Below are 21,816 nucleotides of genomic sequence, written 5' to 3' on the forward strand. Positions count from 1 at the left end.
AGAGAAAATCCCAAAAACCCAAGTGTTAAAATTCAAAATTATGTTACAAAATTTCATATCTACACAAGTAAATAACAGATCTATACAAATAATTTATAGATCTATCAGATCCGAGGAGTATGATTCCAACTCCACTCCCAGATCTGATAATCTAAGGCTCTTAATAGCCAGATCTATCAAAATTTCCACAAAATATTTAAAAGATTTTGAAATTTTAGAGAGGTACTAGCCCAAAAGGACCCTGCAAAGAAAAAGATTATCGTTAGATAAATCTTGAGGCTTATATAAAGTAGGCTCTTCAAAAAATATGTGTTGAGAGTTGGTTGGTCCAACCGAGAACTATCCCCAAACGCTCAATGAGAACCTGAGAATCTTCTGCAAACACTAGATCAACCATCAAATCAAATAGAGAAATAGAACAATAAAATTCTAAAGAAATAGAGATACCTGCTACTTCAATCAAAATAAAAAATATTACCCTAGATCCAACAAACTGAATAAGATACCTGTATTCAGATTATTCTAAGAGAGCTATTGATTGATAGTTTTCACATAATATTAAGCAGAAATTAAAACAATGTTACCATAAATTCGTGAAGAAGAACACTACAACACATTGAAACCCCAAAGACTTTTGCATTAATTCAAAAAAGTATACAAGAGAGCTTGAGAGCTTAGTACACGATCAAAAGATCGAATCATCTCAACTGACAACTGACCTCCTATTTAAAGATAAATCTTCCAACGGCTAGTTTGAGTGATCCTTATCAAAGTAATCTCGACCGTCGATGAGAATTAAAATTTCTTTTAATCTCATTCGTCGAAATATTAATTATTGAGGAAATTTCGAATTTCTCAATTAAATGCATTTTAATTAATTCAAAAATTAAATTCTTGAATTAATTTCCTCAAAATTTTGAATTTGACTTAACTCCAGGGACCAAAGGCCTAAAATTTAGCAAAATAATCAATTTACCTTAGTCCCTGGATCTTTTAAAATTTGAATTTTTAAGACCCACGAATTTTGCCTTCGGAAAATTTAAATTTACCTAGGACCTATAATTAATTAAATTTCTGGCTTAGGATTTTAATTAATTTTGGCCAAAAAATTTAATTAATTAACCTATGAGGGGATAAATTATTTTTCCAACCCTCAAGACACTTTACATCATTATTTTCATATCTTTTACATCACAAGGGGAAAACCCATCTGAAATAGACCCTCACAGACTACCCATTTCTGCGACACAAATATAATCCAGCAGACTAAGCAATTTGTAATAAAATAACCTAACCAAATAGTTAGGATTATTCCCAAATCACTTTTACACAGATTCGATCTATAACACTAGGACTTGCTTAAGATCCTAGTGACAAAATTCATTCCGACTTTGGGGTAAGACTGAAGGAAAACTCTGCCGACCATCTGAGAATGGATCGGTGAGACAAAAAACCTCCCGGAATGTAGATTGTCACCAGAAAATTAGGTTTACCTAGGCAATTACATACATGACATGGATCTGCTAAGACTTTTTACAATTTACACATGCAAAAAAGGTTTACTATGTAACATGATGATCACACTGATGATGATAGTTGAACGGCATGGACACGTTGATCTAACGCTATCCCTTTGCAAAAAAGGGGGGTGTACTGTTATGGGTCGTTGACACATAGTGGTCAACATGTGGTTAAAACATTTTGTGGGGTTCAAATTTCAAATTTAAACAATTACTTCCAAAGTGCAAGTTAGCCTCAAATAAACATGGGGTTTTTGGCTCCAATTAATTTAAAAATTGAATCATTTCCCTCCATTTGAAGGTTGATTGGGCCCCTCCTAGAAGCCTTCTCGATCATTATGAAAAGAAGCTTATTCTCTCTTCATAAGGCAAGCAATTTGAACGTTGATCTTGTGCAAAAATTCTTTGAAATATCTCTACGACCAAGGTAGTCAATCACATCTAAAGAAGGTCAAAATCCTTTGGTTTGTCTCTTATTGATGGTTATGGAATTCGCTGAGGATTTAGGCCTATTCTAAGGCCATCCATCTCTCTCTCAAGGGAAAACTGATGCAATATCTGAGACTTCTGCGAACCTACCAGTTCAGAGTCTTTTCGGGACCTACTAGGGCATAGATCATTGAGATTTGAAGTAGTTTTTTCAATGTTTTCTTTGGTTAAGGGATTCGTTGAGGGTCTGAAGTCATTTGGCCTCCTCATCAGGGATTATATGAAATGTTTTAGGCTCCTTCATGTAGAGAACTGAGGTTGCCTGTGGAAAAATTCAGGCCTGTAGCAAGGCAACTTCTGGAGTCTGGACATATTTATGACATTTTTCGTGGAAGCGTGACAGCTATCTGAGGTTATTATATTTGTTGAGGTCATTGCATTGCATCGCTTGGCTTATCTGAAGATCAGAGGCCTCCTTCCTTTCGACCTAAAGCTTATCAAAAGTTCATCACACAAGTAATCCGTGGGACTGATCCTCAACTAAGTACTGTGTGTAATTTCCATGGGCATTTGAAGGCTAAACAAAGATCTGTGGACTCTCTTTTGTAACCCTATTCACTGAAGAAAACAAAGGTTTGATTTGAATAAGATAAACAGACCTATTTGGCCTTGAAAAGAAATCATCTGTGGATATGTTGTTCACTCCTAAACACATCAGATCTGAGATATCTTAAGAGGTATGTTTTGTATGCTAACTTTGATTTATGTTGCGCAAACTAAGGTCTCCAAGATTGGCTATAGCAAGTTTGATACAATAAGACTTGAATGTGTGATGACTAAGGTTGTTTGGCACTTGTGTTGTCCTTTTCAAATCAATTTTTGAGCCATTCATCCAAGCTTCTCTGAGGCATGATTGCAGCACTCTTTTGGCAAGAAACCGCTTGATAGGACTTACCTAGCACATCTTTTAATTGCAAACCCAGATTGTGTAAAAAGATACATCTATGTGTGGTATCTCAATGGTACAAGCTATACATCAAATATACTAAACCAGACATGTACCCTCTCCTAGCAAATCTAAGAAACATCTTTAGAGGGTTTGGTATATAAAAGCATCATTGTGTCTTCAATTGATCAGTTGACCAATGTTTTCAAAGAATTTCAATTAGGGCATCATTGTATTGAGGACAGTTCTGTTAAAACATTATTTATATAAGCTAATTATGCTCTCAAATGAGAGTGCATCATTGAAGTAATATTTATGCTTTGTCTCAGACCTAATTTGAGGTTTACAAGGTCTAATCATTGTAAGTCAGTGGCATCTTTAGCATCTATAGCAGACTAGACAATAGCAAAATAAGAAGATTGGACCATTTGACATTAGCAGACTTAAGGGTATCTACAGTGGCGCATTGGTTCAAAGGGCTAAGGAATCTCTATTTCAGGGTTTATCAGTGAGCTCATCAAGTCTTAATGTATTGTTTTAAGTATATATTTTATTGTTGTTAAGAAGATAGAGATGTTGAAGTCTGTCGGGGTAATTGACAGCAGCATTTGGGTTGGTAGCATTGCAGACTAGAATAGTTGAACTAACTGCTTGTGGTCAAGACAGAATATTATAGTTATTGATTCCTCCATGGTTGAATGAACTTTGTAGTGTAGCACTGTTACATTGAGAAAAGAAGAAAGAGTGTTCGATGTATTGCTGAACTGAGCAGCTAGTGTTTGCGAGTATATGTTGATTTGTTGTATAATATTACTAGGGTTTGACAAAGACACATGTGACTTCAACAAAACTATTCACATAAGGCTTATTGTTGAGAGGTTGGTGTGGTTGATGTGTTGAGAATGACAGAGTTTGTCATATGGATGATAAGATCATGATGTTAGGGTGATACTATTAGGGTTTGAGGACTGACAACAAGCAGATTTATGATGCAATGAAATTATTTATTTACTTTGAGCAAAGAAGAGACAGGTGGATCCAATCTGAAAATTATGAAAAGTGGTCCCCTTGCTGATTAGGGTAGCAGACTGCTGCAAAGAAAGAGAGTGGAGATCCTGATAACACTTCAGGGTGGCAAGGTGGTGCTAGGGCAGGTTGGAGCCAATGCAGGATGTTGGAGCATCCTTTCAGTTGGAGCTGATAAAACCAGGGCGTTGGAGCGTCCTTCCAGTTGGAGTTGGTAAATCAGGGAGTTGGAGCTTCCTTTAGGTTGGAGCCTGTAAACCAAGGCATTGGAGCGTCCTTCTAGTTGGAGTAGTCAAATCAAGGCATTGGAGCATCCTTCCAGGTGGAGTTGGTAAATCAAGGAGTTGGAGCTTCCTTTAGGTTGGAGCCTATAAACCAACGCATTGGAGCGTCCTTCCAGTTGGAGCTGGTAAATCAGGGCGTTGCAACATCCTTGAAGTTGGAGCCTGTAAACCAGGGGGTTGGAGCCTCCTTCAATTGATGTTGTAAATCTTGGAAGTTGGAGCTTCCTAATTGATGTAAATTTTCAAGGCCTCTATCAAGAAGCATTCGGTAGTTTTTCTCCTGGAAGGGTTTCAACCTAAAAATCTTATGTATATTGTCTCCGATATTGTGCATTGTTGAATGGTGTTCTTGATTTGTTTTTCTAATCTGATGCTAATGTTAATTAATGCTCTGTGTAGTTAAAAATTAACTAATTGAAAGGAAATATTGCTTCACCTATTGAAAATTGGTCGTTGAGGGTGTTGAAGAATCTATGGCATTCAAAAAATACAATTATTCTTCTTTAAATGATAACAATTTGTGAAGTATTTATACAACTTATCTTAGCTTGATGTTTCCATTATTATTAGTGTGTGTATGTTAGCTTCATCAAACTGCTATAAAGACAAAAGAGACAAGAATACCAATATTTGGCTTTCTGCCAGGGCCAAAACCTCTCCTTCTTGGAGAGGAAAACCCACGCAAAATTCTTATAGAGATTCCATTAACGAATACCAAGACCATGAACCTTGACACAATCTGCCTCTCCAAGACCAAGACATCAATCCTCTTCCTTGTCACTGCTAAGATCATCATCACTTCTGCGCTATTGCATCATTGATATCTTCATTTTTGCTACCATCATTGATCACTTCATTGTTGCACCATGATTGTCCCTTGAATTTGCTACAGAGGTGATCTCTGCATTTTCAACAAGATCATGATCTTACACAAACTAGATCATGATTTTATCCTTGTCACAGCTTCTTCCATTATGTCGCCATCACTGTCATTACTACAGTAGCACTTGACACTGCTTGAAACCCTCATCACTGCACCTCTATATCCTTGGACTTCGGAATTCTTTTCAACATGATGATATATACATATGTCGAGACTGCGATCTAGGATCATTGCGATATCTATTAAGTGGAGACGAGGATAGTAAGGGTTTTGAAATCCTTCCCATCATATACGCATACCTTGACTGTTGTGAGGTAGATCCACGGAGATTGTGAACTTACCTTCTAACTAGGCCGAGACTATGATCTTACCTTCCTTTCATCATGCCAAGATTGTCATGCTCCTTCACTGTTATGGATCCGAGACTAATCATATTGTTATTGTTGATACTGCAGTTTACCAGGACTATGGAGATATTCTTATGCTGAGGTTAACTATCCATTCGAGGTCCTGTCTGCTCCTCCATGCATCCAAAGTGTAGCTTGCCTGCACCTAATACCCATCTAAGGTGCAGTCAAGCCCTTCCATGTATGCCTACTCGAAGTGCGGATCTGCTCCTCCATTCTCATGCGAAATTTCAGAGAAAGAACCCGAGATTTGTCTCTTCTTATTTGCGGAGACCTGCACCCATCTTCACAAAGTTTCAAAGAGAAATGCGAAACTGTGATCTACGTTTTGTGGATACCTTGACGAGGTATTTATAGTGGTGAGTCACCTATATTTGAGCCGACATGACTTTTATTTATTTAATTAATTCTATTTTGGAGCCAACATGAAGAATTTCTTCTTGTTTTTGCTTGCAGACTTCTTGGAGGATTATGCTTGGTCTTTGGAGGGCTTCTTCACAACTTTGCGGACTTGTATACATTTACATAAACTCATGAAGAGTTTCTATACATATGACATGACTCTTTGACATATAAATAAATCCTAAGGACATCAAGAAGAAGTGTTTCACCTAGTGACACTTCTTGCTCATGAAACCCATGTAGCAAGGCATACAAAAATAGTTTATTTCCTTTTATTACATCATTTAAAAGATCAAGTCATTATGAAAACCGAACCTAGTTACACTTTCTTCAACACTCCCTCTTAACTGGGGAGGTATTCATAATGGTACTTGGTCATTCTCAATCTAAAGAATTTCTCATAACAAGAATCGAATTTGCAATCCATCTGTTATAGCATCATTTCAACCAACATTGTTTCAGATAGCAAGGCCTTGACTAACAGCTCCATCTCTCTTAGATCATAGCACAATGTTGGCGAGACCAATGACTGATAGACACACATCATCATTGTCTCTCTTAGGGTCATACCCACCCGGGTGTTCTCTGACTATGCCCTACTAGGACTATTCTCATCTTGGGTTCCCAACCCTCAAAAATATCGTACTCTTGCCCACTCTTGTCTTGGATGCCCTACCACATCCTCAAAGAGTGTCGGATCCCAGATGATTACACAATCCTCCATTCTTTCTTCCAAACTGAAGACAAGAATGTCATGTCTAACTCTCCCTCTTAACTAGGGACGAGTTCCAAGTTTCTCTTCACTCAGAAACTTGCTCGAGTTCCTTAAATCATAGGAACCTCACAGAGCTCCCTCTTACCCAGGGACTCTATCATCAGTGCTTTATAGGGTCTTCTTCATCACATGTAGCGTTCAGCCATCCATCACTTTCCTTCATCATGTCATCATCGGAAAGTATAATCCTTGGCTTTACATCTTGGGCTTTCTTCACAAGGCCATCTATCTTCACCTTTTCTTCAACGGTGATTCACAAGGTACATAGTTGTGACATCCTTCACAACTCTGCTTACCTTGGTCCTGCACACATACCCAAACTTTTCCAAGAGGTCAGACACCAAAAACAAATCACATATTACCTTTTGGTGATGGCTTTTTTCCAGTGACATCTTCTTGTAGGTATCAACATCCTGCATATATGTTGACACATCTCCCAACGATATCTGTTGTCAAGGGTCTTCATTTTTTCAAACTTCAATCAGAGTCTTCACATCTTACTGGGATATTTCCTGGTCAAGTCTTCCTAATCCTCTGGATGCTGATTGCCTTCATCGTGGTTGCATAATTCACGATCTCTTCCATCCTCACATCTTTCATTCCCAGGAGCTTTCAATCAGAGCTCCTTAATTGTAGTCAACTACCTCATACTTTATATGAGGACATATTATGTTGATTTCATCTAATGTGACTTAAGTCTTTCAGCATCCTTTCAGAGGAGGAGATCTTCTTTTCTCTTGATCATGCTAGATCTATGTCACCTGCAACCATACACATAACATTACAATATTAAACAAATATAAGCATACATACCTTGTTTTACCTTTGCTTCTTCCAACAGCTTCCTTGATTGAAAAGATTTTCAATCCCTTGATCTGCTTCATTTCTTATGTCCTCGGACCCTCATCTCATGAATTCCAAAAGTTGGATTTCCTAATGAGACATTTGCTGCCTTCCCGGACTAGGGATCCTCCGCTGAGGTTTCTATCAGAGATTCTTTAGGATCTAGTATATCCTTGTCTAGAAAATGCTTTCTTTGTCCTCGATGACTTCTTCCTTTTCTCAAGAGCTATATCCTTCATGATTCCCATGTGAGCTCTTGCTTCCATGATGCCACGATGCATCTTCTTACCATGATCATACCTGCAAGGATTTCTGATAGGATCCTTTTGAGAGGGACACCATCTCATTCATAATGGAGATCTATTACTCCCTCTTTCCCTGATCCCTTTCTTCAGCTTCCTCCATCCTTCAGGTAATCTTTCCATAGCACTATTTTGTCAACCTTTCCTTTGCACATATTTGAGTCCTTTGTCTTTCTCTATTCAACATAGAGACCACAAACTGTTGATCTAGGTAACCTTCTTGTTCATGGACATTTGTTACCTTGCTTGTCAATATCAATATCAATGATGATTATTTTCTCATCATTTTTCCCAAATCTCATAACTAAGATCTCATGAAGATATTTCTTCATTCTTCTTTACTGCATTTCAGATAGTATATCCTCTAGTATTTCATGTATCCTTCTTATGTCTCCTTTCTTAAGAGTTCTCATGAATTCAAAGGAGACCTTGATGTACTAACTTCTCTAAGGATTATAACAATCTTTTTCATTCCATGCAAGAACCTTGATGACCCATCCAATATATAGGTCTTCTTGCAATCATGAAGTCATAAAACCAAACTTTATTATAAAATGAAAAAGGTACTTACTTGATTGTGAAGATGAAATCTTCACCTTGATCAAGTTGGCAGAGTTAGAGTAGACATATTGGTGCTTCCTTCGGTTGAGATCTTTGATAGGCAGATTGCCTTCCTTGCCTTCAAGCTATCTTGATTTATATATCAACAAACTGTTGATATAATTGTGTAGTATGCAGCATTGACTTGTGATTGCTTGTCATGATATAGAGATCCATCAATTAGTGAACACCTTCATTCTACATCAAGTATTGTCCATGCAAATTTGAAAACCATGCAGTAGATGATCTGCTTCTTTGAGTAGGAATCCGAAATGTTATTTATTGAAAGGATCCAATCACAGGAATGTTGAGATCATGCTATGATGTGGATTGTGGAAAACACCAAAGTTGTTGCTATAAACCAAAGTTCTGAATACTTCGTCTTCAGATTATTGATCTCCAAAACCCTTGTTGTAGTTCACTGCAGTTGTAGACTACTTCTTAGACTTCGATCCTCTTCGAAACGGTGTCGTCTTTAAGATACAAGATCTTGTTGTTGTAGATTGTCTCCTTCATCAACCATCTTTGTGTTTACATACTGTTGTGCTAGACTAGGGTTTCATCAAGGTAGAGATCTTGATATTCTTCAACTTGCTATCCTTGAAACTTGATGTTGGCATGTCTCTTTTCTGCCCTCTCTTTGACTTCTGAACCAATCCCTCTAATACCATGTTGAAGAATCTAGGGCATTTAGAAAATACAAGGATTCTTCGTTACATGATAACAATTTGTGAAGTATTTATACAATTTATCTTAGCTTGATGTTTCCAATATTATTACTGTGTGTATGTTAGCTTCATCAAACTGTTATCAAGACAAAAGACAAGAACACAAATATTTGGCTTTCTCCCAGGGCCAAAACTTCTCCCTCTTGGAGAGAAAAACCCACGCAAAATTCTTCTTATAGAGATTCCATTGATGAATACCAAGACCATGACCCTTGACACAATCTACCTCTCCAAGACCAAGACATCAATCCTCTTCCTTGCCACTGTTGAGATCATCATCACTACTGCATCATTGATATCTTCATTTCTGCCTAGCAAATCCTATAGAGACCCCTCTTCCACTTAGGAAAAGTCAAATTTGCACTTGGAAAAATATTATTATGTTTTTGTTGGTTGGGGTCAACATGAAAACTACAAGTTGGCCTAGAGAGAGAAATTGACCCTCCAAGTCACCATATGAATACAAGTTTGTTGACCTCACTTGGAGACCATCATCACACATCACTTCATTCATTCATTGGTTCATACACTTCTGAAATTGCAGGGCCGAATTCACACGTGTGAAGGAGAGAGATGAGATTTTGTTTATGAGATGACTTTCTATTTTTGGGCATACTTTGACCAAAATTGACTTGGGCTGATTTCATTTGGTTTGACTGGATTTTGGATCTGTTTTGGAAGGTCGAATTCAGGGAGACTTTGACCGAATTGTTCTAAGCACTTTGACTGGTTTGACCACAGGTCTGAAGCTAGGGTTTGACCACAGGTTGACTTTGTGAGTTGACTGAAATTGATGGCAAATTTGTGGATTGTTTTGACTAGGTTTAACTAAACAAGAGAGGTCGAATTTATTGCTACTTTGACCGAACTATTCAAAGCACTATTGATCATAGACTTTGACTGGTTAGGGTTGTCATTGAGTGTTGTTGACTGTACTTGCGCAGGGCCGAAAATTGCAAACTGGTATTTTGACGAGATTTGACTTTATTGCTCATCATTGATTGGTTAATGGATTGTTGTATTTGATAGTCAAGGCTTTGACCTTTGACTTGTTGATGGATGTACTTTTACTATGTATCTCAGTTGAACAGTTGATGAATATCTAATAGAAAAATAATTTGGTTGGGTTTGTGAAAATTCCTTGAAATGCAACAACTAGAAATCATTCTTCTAACTGGTTAATTATTATGTAGTTTATTTCCTACGACAAACAACAAATAATTCACACTACAATTTCTTCACCATAAAAAAAATATTGCGGAAGCAAAAATAGGAACTAAGAAATGCTAGCACACACACATAAAAACGACAGTTATTTTTGGTCAATTGTGCCTAAAAAATCCCAATGCGGGAAAACCGGTGAAGCAATTGAGGGTTTTATTATTATGCAGCAGCAGAAATTCTAAGTAGAATAAAATGACACCAAACTAGTGTTTCTATCTAAGTGAAATACTAGCAAAAATATCTAAGGGAATTTACCCTCCTCAAGCAATCTCGCAACAAACTAAGCCTCAGAAACTGTCTCTCCAAACCTTTGTGTAGGCCCTTTGCGCTGCCTCTGCAGAGGCCTACACGCACTAGCTAGAAATTGCCTCTGAAGATGAAGTCCTGTGTTGCTGCCTCCAAAAGTGATTCTCCTGGCCTCCTGGAAATTTTCACGACCACTGGAAACTAAATTGACCTACTCAATTGAATTGAACTGCTCAACTGAGGCTCTGCGCAACCTCCTAGAGAAATAATACGGCCTCCTCTCACTGCCTCTTCGAAACTGGAAACTCCTCCAGAATATTGTTATACTGCCCCTCTGCCACTTGCTACTTGATCACTGACTCGATCTCATTGTCGAGTCACCTCCAACTGGGAAATCGAACTGCCTTGATCAATGAGTATCTACAACTGGTGTATTCTCCATCTGCCCATCAACCTCCTCTTATAATCTCTAGTTGGGACTCCAACTGCTAAGATTAAAACTTAATCGATGGTTGAGATCATCTCCAAGTCGATCCTTGTAAGTTTCTAGAGAATTCTCACCTTTCTCAATTAATTACAATTAATTAACCATTTATCCTAAGCTAAACTTAGGAAAATTTAAATGATGGTCAATTAATTTGATTAAGCTATCTCTAGGTGGAATTCCATAAACAGTTTTTGGGTTTTCGAGAACTCATGGGTTTTAGCCTTTCCACAAATTTTCAAGACTAGAATATCATCTGATGCTACAAAAACTAACACTCCCGCTTAGCGAGGAAGGTGTTCTCCAACTATCTCCATAACATCCTCCCCACACTACTAATGTCTGACCACTGTAGTTGCCTGCCACTGTCCACCAACCACTGCATTAACCTTGATTCATCTACTATTGACTATAGTTGAACCATGTTGTATCTGTGCAACTGTTGACACTGCACTGTACAACTTGTACTGTTGCCAACTTTGCATGCACACTACAACCCAATTAACATCCCTCTCACTGTTGTTGCTACTGCTGCAACTGAAAAACATCCAAAATACTGAATCAACTATGTCTCTGTGATGCAACTATCCCCTGAGCCTTTGACTGCTACTAGCCTCTACACAAAAAATATGCCTAGAATTTCCACTTACTCATACATTCAATTAAGCTGGAATCGAATAATTGGGATGCAGAAGAATACCTGGTTATCCGTTTGAAGGCATTTTGGACTGTTGTTGCTCTCATTGCGGTTACCAAACTAATTATTTCCTCCCAGCCTATCCGGGATAAACCTGTCTGGTTCCCAGATCCATAAGACTTCGAAATAGAGGTCTTCTGGCCCCCATGCCCAAAACCACAAGAACAATTGCTCAAGATTCTGTGTTTCTCTCTTTGCTTCTCCCACAATTAGAAATAGAACCCTCCTTCAGTGCTCTTCGTCCTCCCCTGTCATGATCCTCTCAACTCCCTTATATGCCCCAAATCCACCATCTCCTCAACAGCAAAAAATCATAGAAATTATAGTCAAACAGATCCACACATGTCAAGACGAGAGAGAAAACTCGTTGTCCAAGAAGAGATGTCAAACTGCCCAATCATGTGAGGAGAGAAAAGAAGATTTGTGTTTGTGGATGTGCCAAAATGATCTCAACTCAACTTGTATTTATACAAATCAATGTGGGTCAAAAGTCATGTCTCTTGGGCTTCATAAGCCTACATGATTGTGGGGCCGACCTTGACAAAAGTCATCTTTGTGGGCTTGACTTCAAAAATACATCTCTTCTTGTCAGAATCCATCGTGCCTTACGTCAAAATTGATCCTCTCAAGAAGAGGAATCCAATGCCATCATCATCGCATGCAAATGAGCTGTGTATAGTGGAAATGGACCTTAGTTGTCAATTTTTAACAAAAGACAATATCTCAGACTCCAATCTGAATGGGCACAAATTCTGCAAATGCCCTATTCATTTTACATGCCAATGGATAGACAACAATCACAAAATGAATTTCCTTCTGAAATCAGCACCAAACTTTCCACACGCAATAATGATTAATAAACAAGGGTAGTTTTCTCCTTTTAAGGGTTTTTCAATATATTTCATCCCTTTTTTGTAATTGCAATTTGGAACCATATCATATACTTTAAAGTCAAAAGTGTATGACAATGACTTGATCACATGACTGTTTGACTACAGTCTAAGTCAAATCAGAGAATTAGGGTCTGAATTGACCAATTCTGACTACACTGATGTGGAGATGAAGTAGCAATTCTTTGCAACTCCAAACACAGTGATTTAGAAGAATAGGAATAACTAAGGAAAATGTGGAGAGCCAAAGTCACTAAGGAAAATGTGGAGAGAAAAAATAAAATGGAAAAAAGAGCCAAGGTCTAGTGCTTCATAGGGATCCCACAAGCATTTGATTATGGGTTTCTTTGTTTGTTTTTGTTTTTATTTTGTTTTCTTCAAGTTTCTTCAGGAGGTGGGGGGGATGCTGCTTACAGTGATCCTCCAGTTAAGAGGTTGTACTAAGAGGGGCATTTCTATGCCATCAAAATCACCCAAAACCTGCACCTCACCTCATCCACACCAACTCGGGGGATTCTGAAATCCGGTCCCAGTGTTAATATAGTTAAATCAACTCATGAGTTACAACTTCCCACTAGACCACACTCTGATGGACATTATTATGACTAATTAAAATCTGAGGACAAATTAAGAACAGAAAAAGGAAATCAAGCAAGAAAATCACTGATTCTTTCCATATTTATCATTATTGCTGCAATAATTCCAAGAAGCACCTTGGTAATGTCTCCTACTAAGAAAGCATTCACTATAGACTAATCATAAAAACAAACCTTAGACTTATCTATGGGATAATTCAAGTGATGCAAATCTTAGATTTTAGGGAGAACTATGCATGAGACAAAAAAAGACATTGATATTCTCATTGCTAACGAACTATCTTCCCCCTTCCTAAGATGCACTCATACTATTCTTGTTTCCCTTCATATAAAAAAGAGGCAACTTTGGGTTAAGTCATATATATATATATATAGCATGCCTTAATGCACATGGTAAACATTAAATCCATTGGGCTAAGTTCATTTCCCAATAAGAAAACTTCAAAGTAAATCCCTTACCTATCAATCTCAAGGATAGAGGAAGCTCAGCTTTAAGCAACTTCAAAGAATGATGCAAAATGTCGTCTTTTGAGCAAATATATAATTGTAAAGAAACTGCTCTGGTTCGGACCTACAATTACAGTTGAATTTTCAGTAATATTATAAGGAAAATGGAACAATTAAATTAAAATAATTTCAAACATCGAATTTACACTTTGACATGAGATACCCCTCAAGGAATTATTTCATCATCTTTCGACTTCTCAACGCACTCTCATACAGGTTATTTCTTCACAAATATATGACTAGAAACCATAATGAGCAATTGAAAATAACAAAAAAATCCAAGCATTCCAATAAATGATCATGTCATCAAATAAACACCAAGTCTCATCTGCATTACAATCTTACTTTAGATGTACCTCAAATGCTATGGTCTTCAGCTTGAGAGTTAATGTACGCCCACGAATACCTTCCTTTTCCATGTCTTTTGACAATGTATTGGCAATGTCATCTAAAAAATGAGACATAAAAGAGTTAAAAAAAACAATATTATGAGCTTCAAACATGGAAAATTTATTCAACGTAGCCATGCCGTGCATCCTATAAGAAAGATTACATACACTTGAGATAAACCAACAAATCACTACATCTGGCATAAAATTAAAATCTCGCTATTTGAATTAGCTCAAACCAAACCAAAGTAGTTGACATTTTTACAATATTGGTACCTTTGTGAATTTTATAGAGTATTTGTGTTGCAAATAGACAGTGTATTATAAATATGACAATAGATATGTATAGATTCATCTCCCGTGACAAAAAAATAACTCATACAACCAACTACCATTTTCTTAATATATATAAATAAAGACTATTTAACACTCTACATATTTTAACCTTACTTATTAAGGTAACATGGGACTTTATGCATTATGTCGTGTTACCAAAAAATCGTGCACCTTACTGCAAAGCCTCACTAGGTGGGTAACACAATCTATAACATAGGAGAGTCATCACTGTCACCTTAGAAACTACTACTCTCGTTATAGTGATGGATACAATCCAGCACATAGTAGGCTTCCCTAGTAGATCCCCAAGATCAAATAACCCAGCCAGACCAAGCTCAGAGCCCCCAAGGACTCTACGATAATTACCACCAAGTAATAAAACTATACAGTTAAGGTTTACTGTGAATTTAAGGGGAATATCCAGATTTGAGTTCAAAGGGTCCTGTTGACCTCTCAAATGTCAACTAGGGGATTGTCAAAGATGCTATAAGCAGAGTACATTTTTTTATGGTCAAAGCAGTCAGAAATTCAAATGGTCATCATCATCTTTCAGTGAATTGTCAAAATTATGTAATCCAAATTCTGCAGCCCTGGGGTAATTGTAAAAATGTTCTAGTACGATGAAATTGAGTCATGTAACACATCTAGGTAAGCTTATGATTTTTGCTAAAGAGTTTCACTCTAGGGAGTTTTTTTTCCTTAGCTAAATATTTGTATTTCCTCAAACATCAAATAATTGGTTAAGTTTTTCTCCCAAACATACCCGAAAGCTAGAGTGGGGTTTGATGGTGAAGTCTTATGTGAATCCTAGTGTATAGAGGCAATGTAAAATACCATACTAGGTCATGTCTAAACTCTTGCAGAATTTGGTTGTGTCTAAGTCTCTAATTTTAATTATTAAAATTTCCCACTAGTTAGGATTTTAATAATTGTTTTTGATGTAAATGTAAAATGTAATGTCTATAGAAGTTGATGGGGGTATCCGTAATCATAATTAGACCTCAACACCTCAACTTTCTATTGAGACGCATTTTGAGGGTTGAAAAATATGTCTATCCCCTCAAATTTTTATTATTTTCATTTTCCGGCAAAAAATGGCAAATAATTAGCGAAAATTTGGTCATAAAATTAAAATGAGAGAAAAATAAAATTCTCTCCAAGTGAAAAATAATTTAAAAAGCATGTGGACTTTCCCGAGGAAGGAATCAAGTAAAAATTTGTGCAATCTCCATAAATCAAGGAAAAGTCCCACAAGAAATTCGTTGGTCTAGAAAAGGAATTATTCTCCAAGATATTCAATTTTTTAATGAGATGGTCCAAGTTGGTTAAGTTGAATGAGAAGATTTCGAGGAGAAAATTTGGAGAAAATATTTTTTGGACTAGGATCAATTTTTTTTTGTTAATCCAGCGCCATCATCAAGGAAGATCGAACTTCATCAATGGTCAGGGTTATTTTGACATGGATCAAGCTTTCAACTAGTCATTTTTTGCTGGAATCAAGTGAAATTTGTGCAATTCATTGGACCTAGCCATTTTCACTTGGAGAGGGATCTAGATCTCTCATTTTTTTCTATAAATTGAGCTCAAAGCTCCTCATTGTGACATTTTGTAATCAGGCTCTTGGCTCTGGAAGTTCTATGTACTCATGAATTTTCTGAATAATAAAGCAAATTTTTGGGGTCAATTCATGGTGGTGTTCCTCTTTAGCTCTCTATGGTAAAAAAAAGATTTGAATGTGTTCATAATGCTCTATTGGTAAAAATATAAATTTGCTATTTCACTTAACAATTTGTGGATCTACTATTTGTACAGGTATCTTGCATTAGTAGTTGAGTTTAGAGAAACACTACAAAAGTAGCAACTCTAGTGGGTTTTCGGTTGAACCCCTAGGCCTCCATTTCGTAGTGTTATTTGGCTCCTTGTGATCTAACAAATTCTATCTTAAGTGTGTAGATGTTCAACTGGTGCTATTAATTGTTATTTCTATTTTCCTTTGTGGATTTATTAGTGTATAATTATCTTACAATGGTATTTGGACTTGGAGAAATACTTTAGATTTGGGCGGATCTAGTGGGTTTTTGGTTGAACGCCTATACTTCCCTTTCACTGTACTATCCAATCTCATTCAGATCTAACAATCATTTTTCGAATGTGTGTAGAAACTATCTTGTGATTCAGATCTTGAGCACTTGGGGATGTTCTCAGTTGAACTAACCAACTACTCAAGCAATGGAAGCTGAAGAGCCTACTTTGGTTATCACCAAGGACTTTCTAACGAATTTTTGCTGGGGTTTCTTGGTCATATCTCGCGAAAATTATTTATTTCTAATCTATTTTCTCAAGTATTGTGCTTTTATCGAATAGACCTAGCTATTTAGAGCTTGTATTGTAAAACCCAAGAGCGAAGTTGTACTCACACTCTTTCAGCCTATAGATCTGTAAATTTGTAAATAATTCTTTGTATATCTTTACTAACCCCTTATATATAATTTTGTTCATCTTGTAGATCTTGTGTATTTTTCTATGTTGCACGAGTTTCCGATACATGGGTACTTCGGGTACGGGGGAACAAGTATCCGGTATGGCTAGAAGCTTTGCCCAAATTTACAGGAAACGTCAAGTTGGGAGCGACAATAATATAATATATTAAAATTTAATATATATTAAAAATAAAAATAAAATAATTTATTTATTTCCATCCAAAACTTGCCAATTAAATTCCATCCTATAGATTCCATCTTGCAATGAAATATGTAAAAGATTGAACTTTGAAACACTGCCAAAAAAAATCAAAATATTAATCCATCAACAATTTGCCAATGAAATTCCTTGCCAGCAAAGAAACATGCGAAACTCCCAAACCAGAAAAAAGGCTATTATTACTTGATTATTATGTGATTTCATGCAACACTATATTATATTCAACTTCAAAATTCAAGTTTGGAAATTCATAAAATGAGACTGACTAACAAACTACTCTTTCTCTTTCTGACCATCGCTTAATTTGTTGAATCTTATCATTAAAGCTTCAAGATAGACTTCAAGAAAGTAGACTTATTTGCAATTGTTGAACTTCAAGATTTGCAACAGAAGTTGCCAAGGAATGATTGGCAACTGTCTATATTTTGTTGAAACCTTTGCTACATCTCCACATCTCTGTCGCTTTACAGAGCCCATGCAGTCCATCCCCCTAACCTGTCATGTATCACTTAGAAAATAAACAAATGGTACTTTCTCTGCTCAAAATAGGTACCCGAAAGTTGAAAATCTGCTCAAAATAGGTACCTGAAACGTCAAAATCTGTTGTAGTGAAGCTCCCGAAAAGCTCCAAAGTACCCTTTGAAGCTCTCAACAATTTTGGAAAGTTTCCTACCAGCTCCCAAGCTCCCAGGAGCACAGGAGCGTGGGGTACGTGCTCTCCAATCCCTGGGAGTAGTACCCGTGTTACTATGGTATTTTTCAATTCTCACTCTCTTTCCTTGCAGATCTGAAAATGAAGTGAGGATTTGGACTTGGATTTTTTGACATATTGCTTTGCAGGTTGATTTTTTGAAAATTAAGTGGAAAATCGATTTTTTGCTGAAGCCAAACTCTCGTCTTTCCGGACAGCTAGGGTTTCTAAGTGTATTAAAATTATTTTGATTGAAGATCAAATTGTTGAAGGCCTGGAAATAATTTCTAATTTCTTTTTTTTTTTTTTTTGATGAAGGCCAAGAGCTTTTGAAGGCCTTCTCTTTGTTCCTAAAGCATAGATCTTTAAGGGTTTCACTTAACAAAATTTATAAAAAAAATTCCATGCCATTTTCTTAAGATCGATTTGCAAAGACTACTTGAGGTTTTAACGATTGTTTTTTGCAAATTTAAAACAATTTTTTTGTGAGGCCGCAAGCAGATTTTGAAGCCATTTTCTTGTCTGGCAATAAGCATTTTTAGAGGGTTTTGATCATTAATTTTTTTAATAAATTTTTGAAGCCCCTTTTCACATCGATCTGAGAAATTCGTTTAAAGGTTTCACGCTTCTTCTTGCAGGAAATTTCACATTTTCTTGGGCTTTGAAAATTAAATTTTTTGAGCAATTTTCCCTCAAGTCGAGAACAAACAAGCCATCATATATCACTGGATCGAATTAAATTATGGGAGCCATCCTACCCTTCTAAGCAAAATCGAATTTCTTGGAGGGTTGTTTTCAAATTTCTGAAATTGAATTAAATTTTTGGAAGTCATCTTCAATTTTCTATAAGTCGCCTTCAGATTTCATTTAGAGCAAGATCAAATTTGAGGGTCTTTTTATTATTTGAAGCAAAATCGAATCTTTTGAGGAGTTCTCTTCATATTCTGAGCCTATACGAAATTTCTCTGACGTCTTGCATTCAGAGAAATTTAATTTAAGGATACTAAAGTTAAAATTTATTTTTTTTTAGGCTCCTCTCCTTGCCGTTGGGTTTCTTATTCATCCATTACGTTAATTTTCTTCTTAAGCTTAGATGTCAATTTTTGGGAGTGGATTTCAATATTGGGGAAGTTGTTTCCTTTGGGATAATTTTTTTCAATTAAATGTTTAAATAATCATTATAAAAATCTCTTCCCAAAGGTTAATTTGAGGAGGGGTATTTAATTCCCACTTTGTAAATCCTCCTTAATATTTTTTTTGAATGCTCACGTTTGTCTAATTAGGGTTTTCTTTTGTAATTTTAATAAAATAAATTTGTTTTTCCTAGAGGGGGCTCGGGATTTGTCCCCATGGTATCCCACCTCCTTATTTAAAGGGAGGATTTCTTGTGGTGGTGACTAGCTTCATTAGATTAGTTTTCTCTGTTCATTGCACTTTGGATCTAATCTCTTGCATTGCTTATTTTGGTTGTTGTTAGATCTAAGCTTCATTGTTAATTTGATCTAATTGCTATTGTGATTCTCTTAGCAACTTGGTCTAATTTACACTTGAGAAGTTCTTGTCTTATCTCAATTATGTCTTAGATTGAAAAATTTTATCTCCAACAATTAGATACTTTTAGCAATCTCATTTGCCATCATTTACCTATGCTTTCATTATATAATTCTCACTTGATCTATTTGTCATAACATAATATAAGTGAAGGAACATTTTAAGAGCACTTTCCATTAAAGAAATTTGAGTTATTGTTTTAGCATTTTCATCTAATTGTCATTTCCTTTAGTATCTTAGTTTCATTGAGTAATCTTTATATGCTTCATTGAATTATTTTCATAAGCTAATCTTATTTTGTGCTTAAAATAATCTTGATCTTAAATGGATTGGTATTGCATTCTTTGAAGCATCTTGTTCTAATTGTATCTTATTGAAGCATTGTATTGACATTTGCATCTCATTTTCCTATTAGATTTAGGCTTACATCTCTAAAATTTATCTCCAAGCATAAGCTTGGTTGATAGAAATTTTAGGACCAACTTCCCTAACTTTCATTTCAATTTGATAAATTTGAGTTTGAAGTAAGGTTAAAACATGTGACCTCACAGTTCTCTTGCAGCCAAGCCCTTGTAGGAACGAAGGCACGTGGATTTTCAAGGAGGCTAGGTGGGTATCATTAATGATGGACTAAGCACCTCCTCGGCCTATCCTTCTTGCAAACTACCCCAGTCCTTACCAAGTTTTGATAAATTGAGGGGAAAATTCATCATAGTCTAGGCATATAAACTAAAACCAACCAAGATTTTTGCATCACATGGTCTAATCTTGCATTCATTCATCTAACATTGTCTCATTTGGCATTTTGTTGATTTGTGAGCATTTCATCTTACTTGCAACATTGCATTGTATTTCTCTTGTTTATCATTTTGAATTACTTGATCATTGGCTCACGTGATATTGTTCTATGTTTTATGAGCATTTCTTTAAAGTACAAGTTTCATTTACATTGCAAGTTCTATCTTATTGCTCATATTTCAATTTCTTGTACTTTGACTTGCAGCATTGCTATCTTAAAATTTGAAGCATTATTTTCATTTGCAAGTATTATATCCTTACTTGAGTATTTTTATAAGACACTGATCTCTCACCTTTATATCTATTGATGCCATATTGATCTTAGTTAAATCCATCTTTTAACTTGCTCATTAATATTCATGCTTGCTAATAAATCTTTAAATCAAGTTACTTTGAGATGCAATAGTCTTGCCCTTAGTCTCCTAAAACTTTTTGTTTCAACAAGTTTTCCTTTACTAATCATCTATAGGGACTACCCCCAGCAGCTTACCTAGGAGAGAGCTTAAACAAAGAGAGTTGGGATCAGGTGACAGCCCCTTCTCCAAGTGTTGCGCCTTAAAGATTATACCTTGTGGGCTTGAAAAATTTTCCCACATTTAGGTGTACATCTTAGATGACAACAGGTCTTATGGTTGTTTTAATAGTTCAAGTCAACCAATATAAACTCAACGAAGGTCCATTAGCAATAAATTATACAATGTTGTAGCAAACTAGCTTGTAAAATGATAAATTGCAGCAATACACCAGTTTATGACAATAGATATAAACAACCCCGGAATCTATGACATTAAACTAAAAAATAAGGGTTATGATAAGAATAAAATAGAAACTTAATTATTGTTGAAAAAGGTATAACTAGGTTCAGTCTTCATGACATTGTAATTATGATTTTTGAAAACAAGAAAATGAAATTATTATTATCTCTTGCTGCATGGGTTTTATGAGAAAGAGGTTTATTATTTAGTGGCTCCCATTGGGAGCCTTAGGATGTATTATCAAAATTCAAAGTCATGAAAAGCTCTTCTTGAGCATATATGTAATGGATATGATTCTACCCAGTGTCTAGATTAGCCCTCCAAGACAAGCACAATCCTCTTGAATAAGGCAGAAAGCCAAACGATGTAAAACACAATAATGTCAACCTGCAAATGAATTTAAAGGACAGTCATGTCGGCTCAATAAAAAGACACAATGGTTCACACTGACACGTCAGCTAATTATGGAGGACAAGTCACAAACCACAATATATACCCCATTAGGGTCTGTGCAGAAGAGGGGTACAGAACTCAGATTCATCTGAGATTTTCGATGAAATTATAGTGTTTCAGGACTTCGGATAAGGTTCAGGAAACTCGGTTGCCCCTACACCTTCATGGGTAATCACAGAAGCAGCGTTCCAGTCTTGGCATACTTATGAAGAGGAGGACACTCTTTGTCTCAGCCTCCTCACAAAATCTTAGCACTGACTGCCTCAACGCACAGTCATAGTCTCAGCATACATGAAGGATCTCGGTAACACTCTGTCTCGGGCCTCGGCATATACAACGCAGTCACAGACTTGA

The 21,816-nt window shown here is 36.3% G+C and overlaps 1 protein-coding gene across 3 annotated transcripts in view; it reads right to left on the minus strand.

The window, feature by feature from the left end:
• Positions 1-21,816, minus strand: part of LOC149140176 (DNA/RNA polymerases superfamily protein) — a 341,649-nt gene that overhangs the window by 62,407 nt on the left and 257,426 nt on the right. For all 3 annotated transcript variants that reach the window (XM_089447576.1, XM_089447575.1, XM_089447577.1), the window contains 2 exons: positions 14,146-14,237; positions 13,742-13,853 (listed from right to left, as the gene is read on the minus strand). In XM_089447576.1, the coding sequence (XP_089303702.1) occupies positions 13,742-13,853; positions 14,146-14,237 (204 nt within the window). The remainder of the gene's footprint in view (positions 1-13,741; positions 13,854-14,145; positions 14,238-21,816) is intronic.

This window comes from Pinus tabuliformis, chromosome X, assembly GCF_031772625.1.
Source record: "Pinus tabuliformis cultivar Carrire ecotype Pingquan chromosome X, CPIR1, whole genome shotgun sequence".
Taxonomy (NCBI): Eukaryota; Viridiplantae; Streptophyta; class Pinopsida; order Pinales; family Pinaceae; genus Pinus; species Pinus tabuliformis.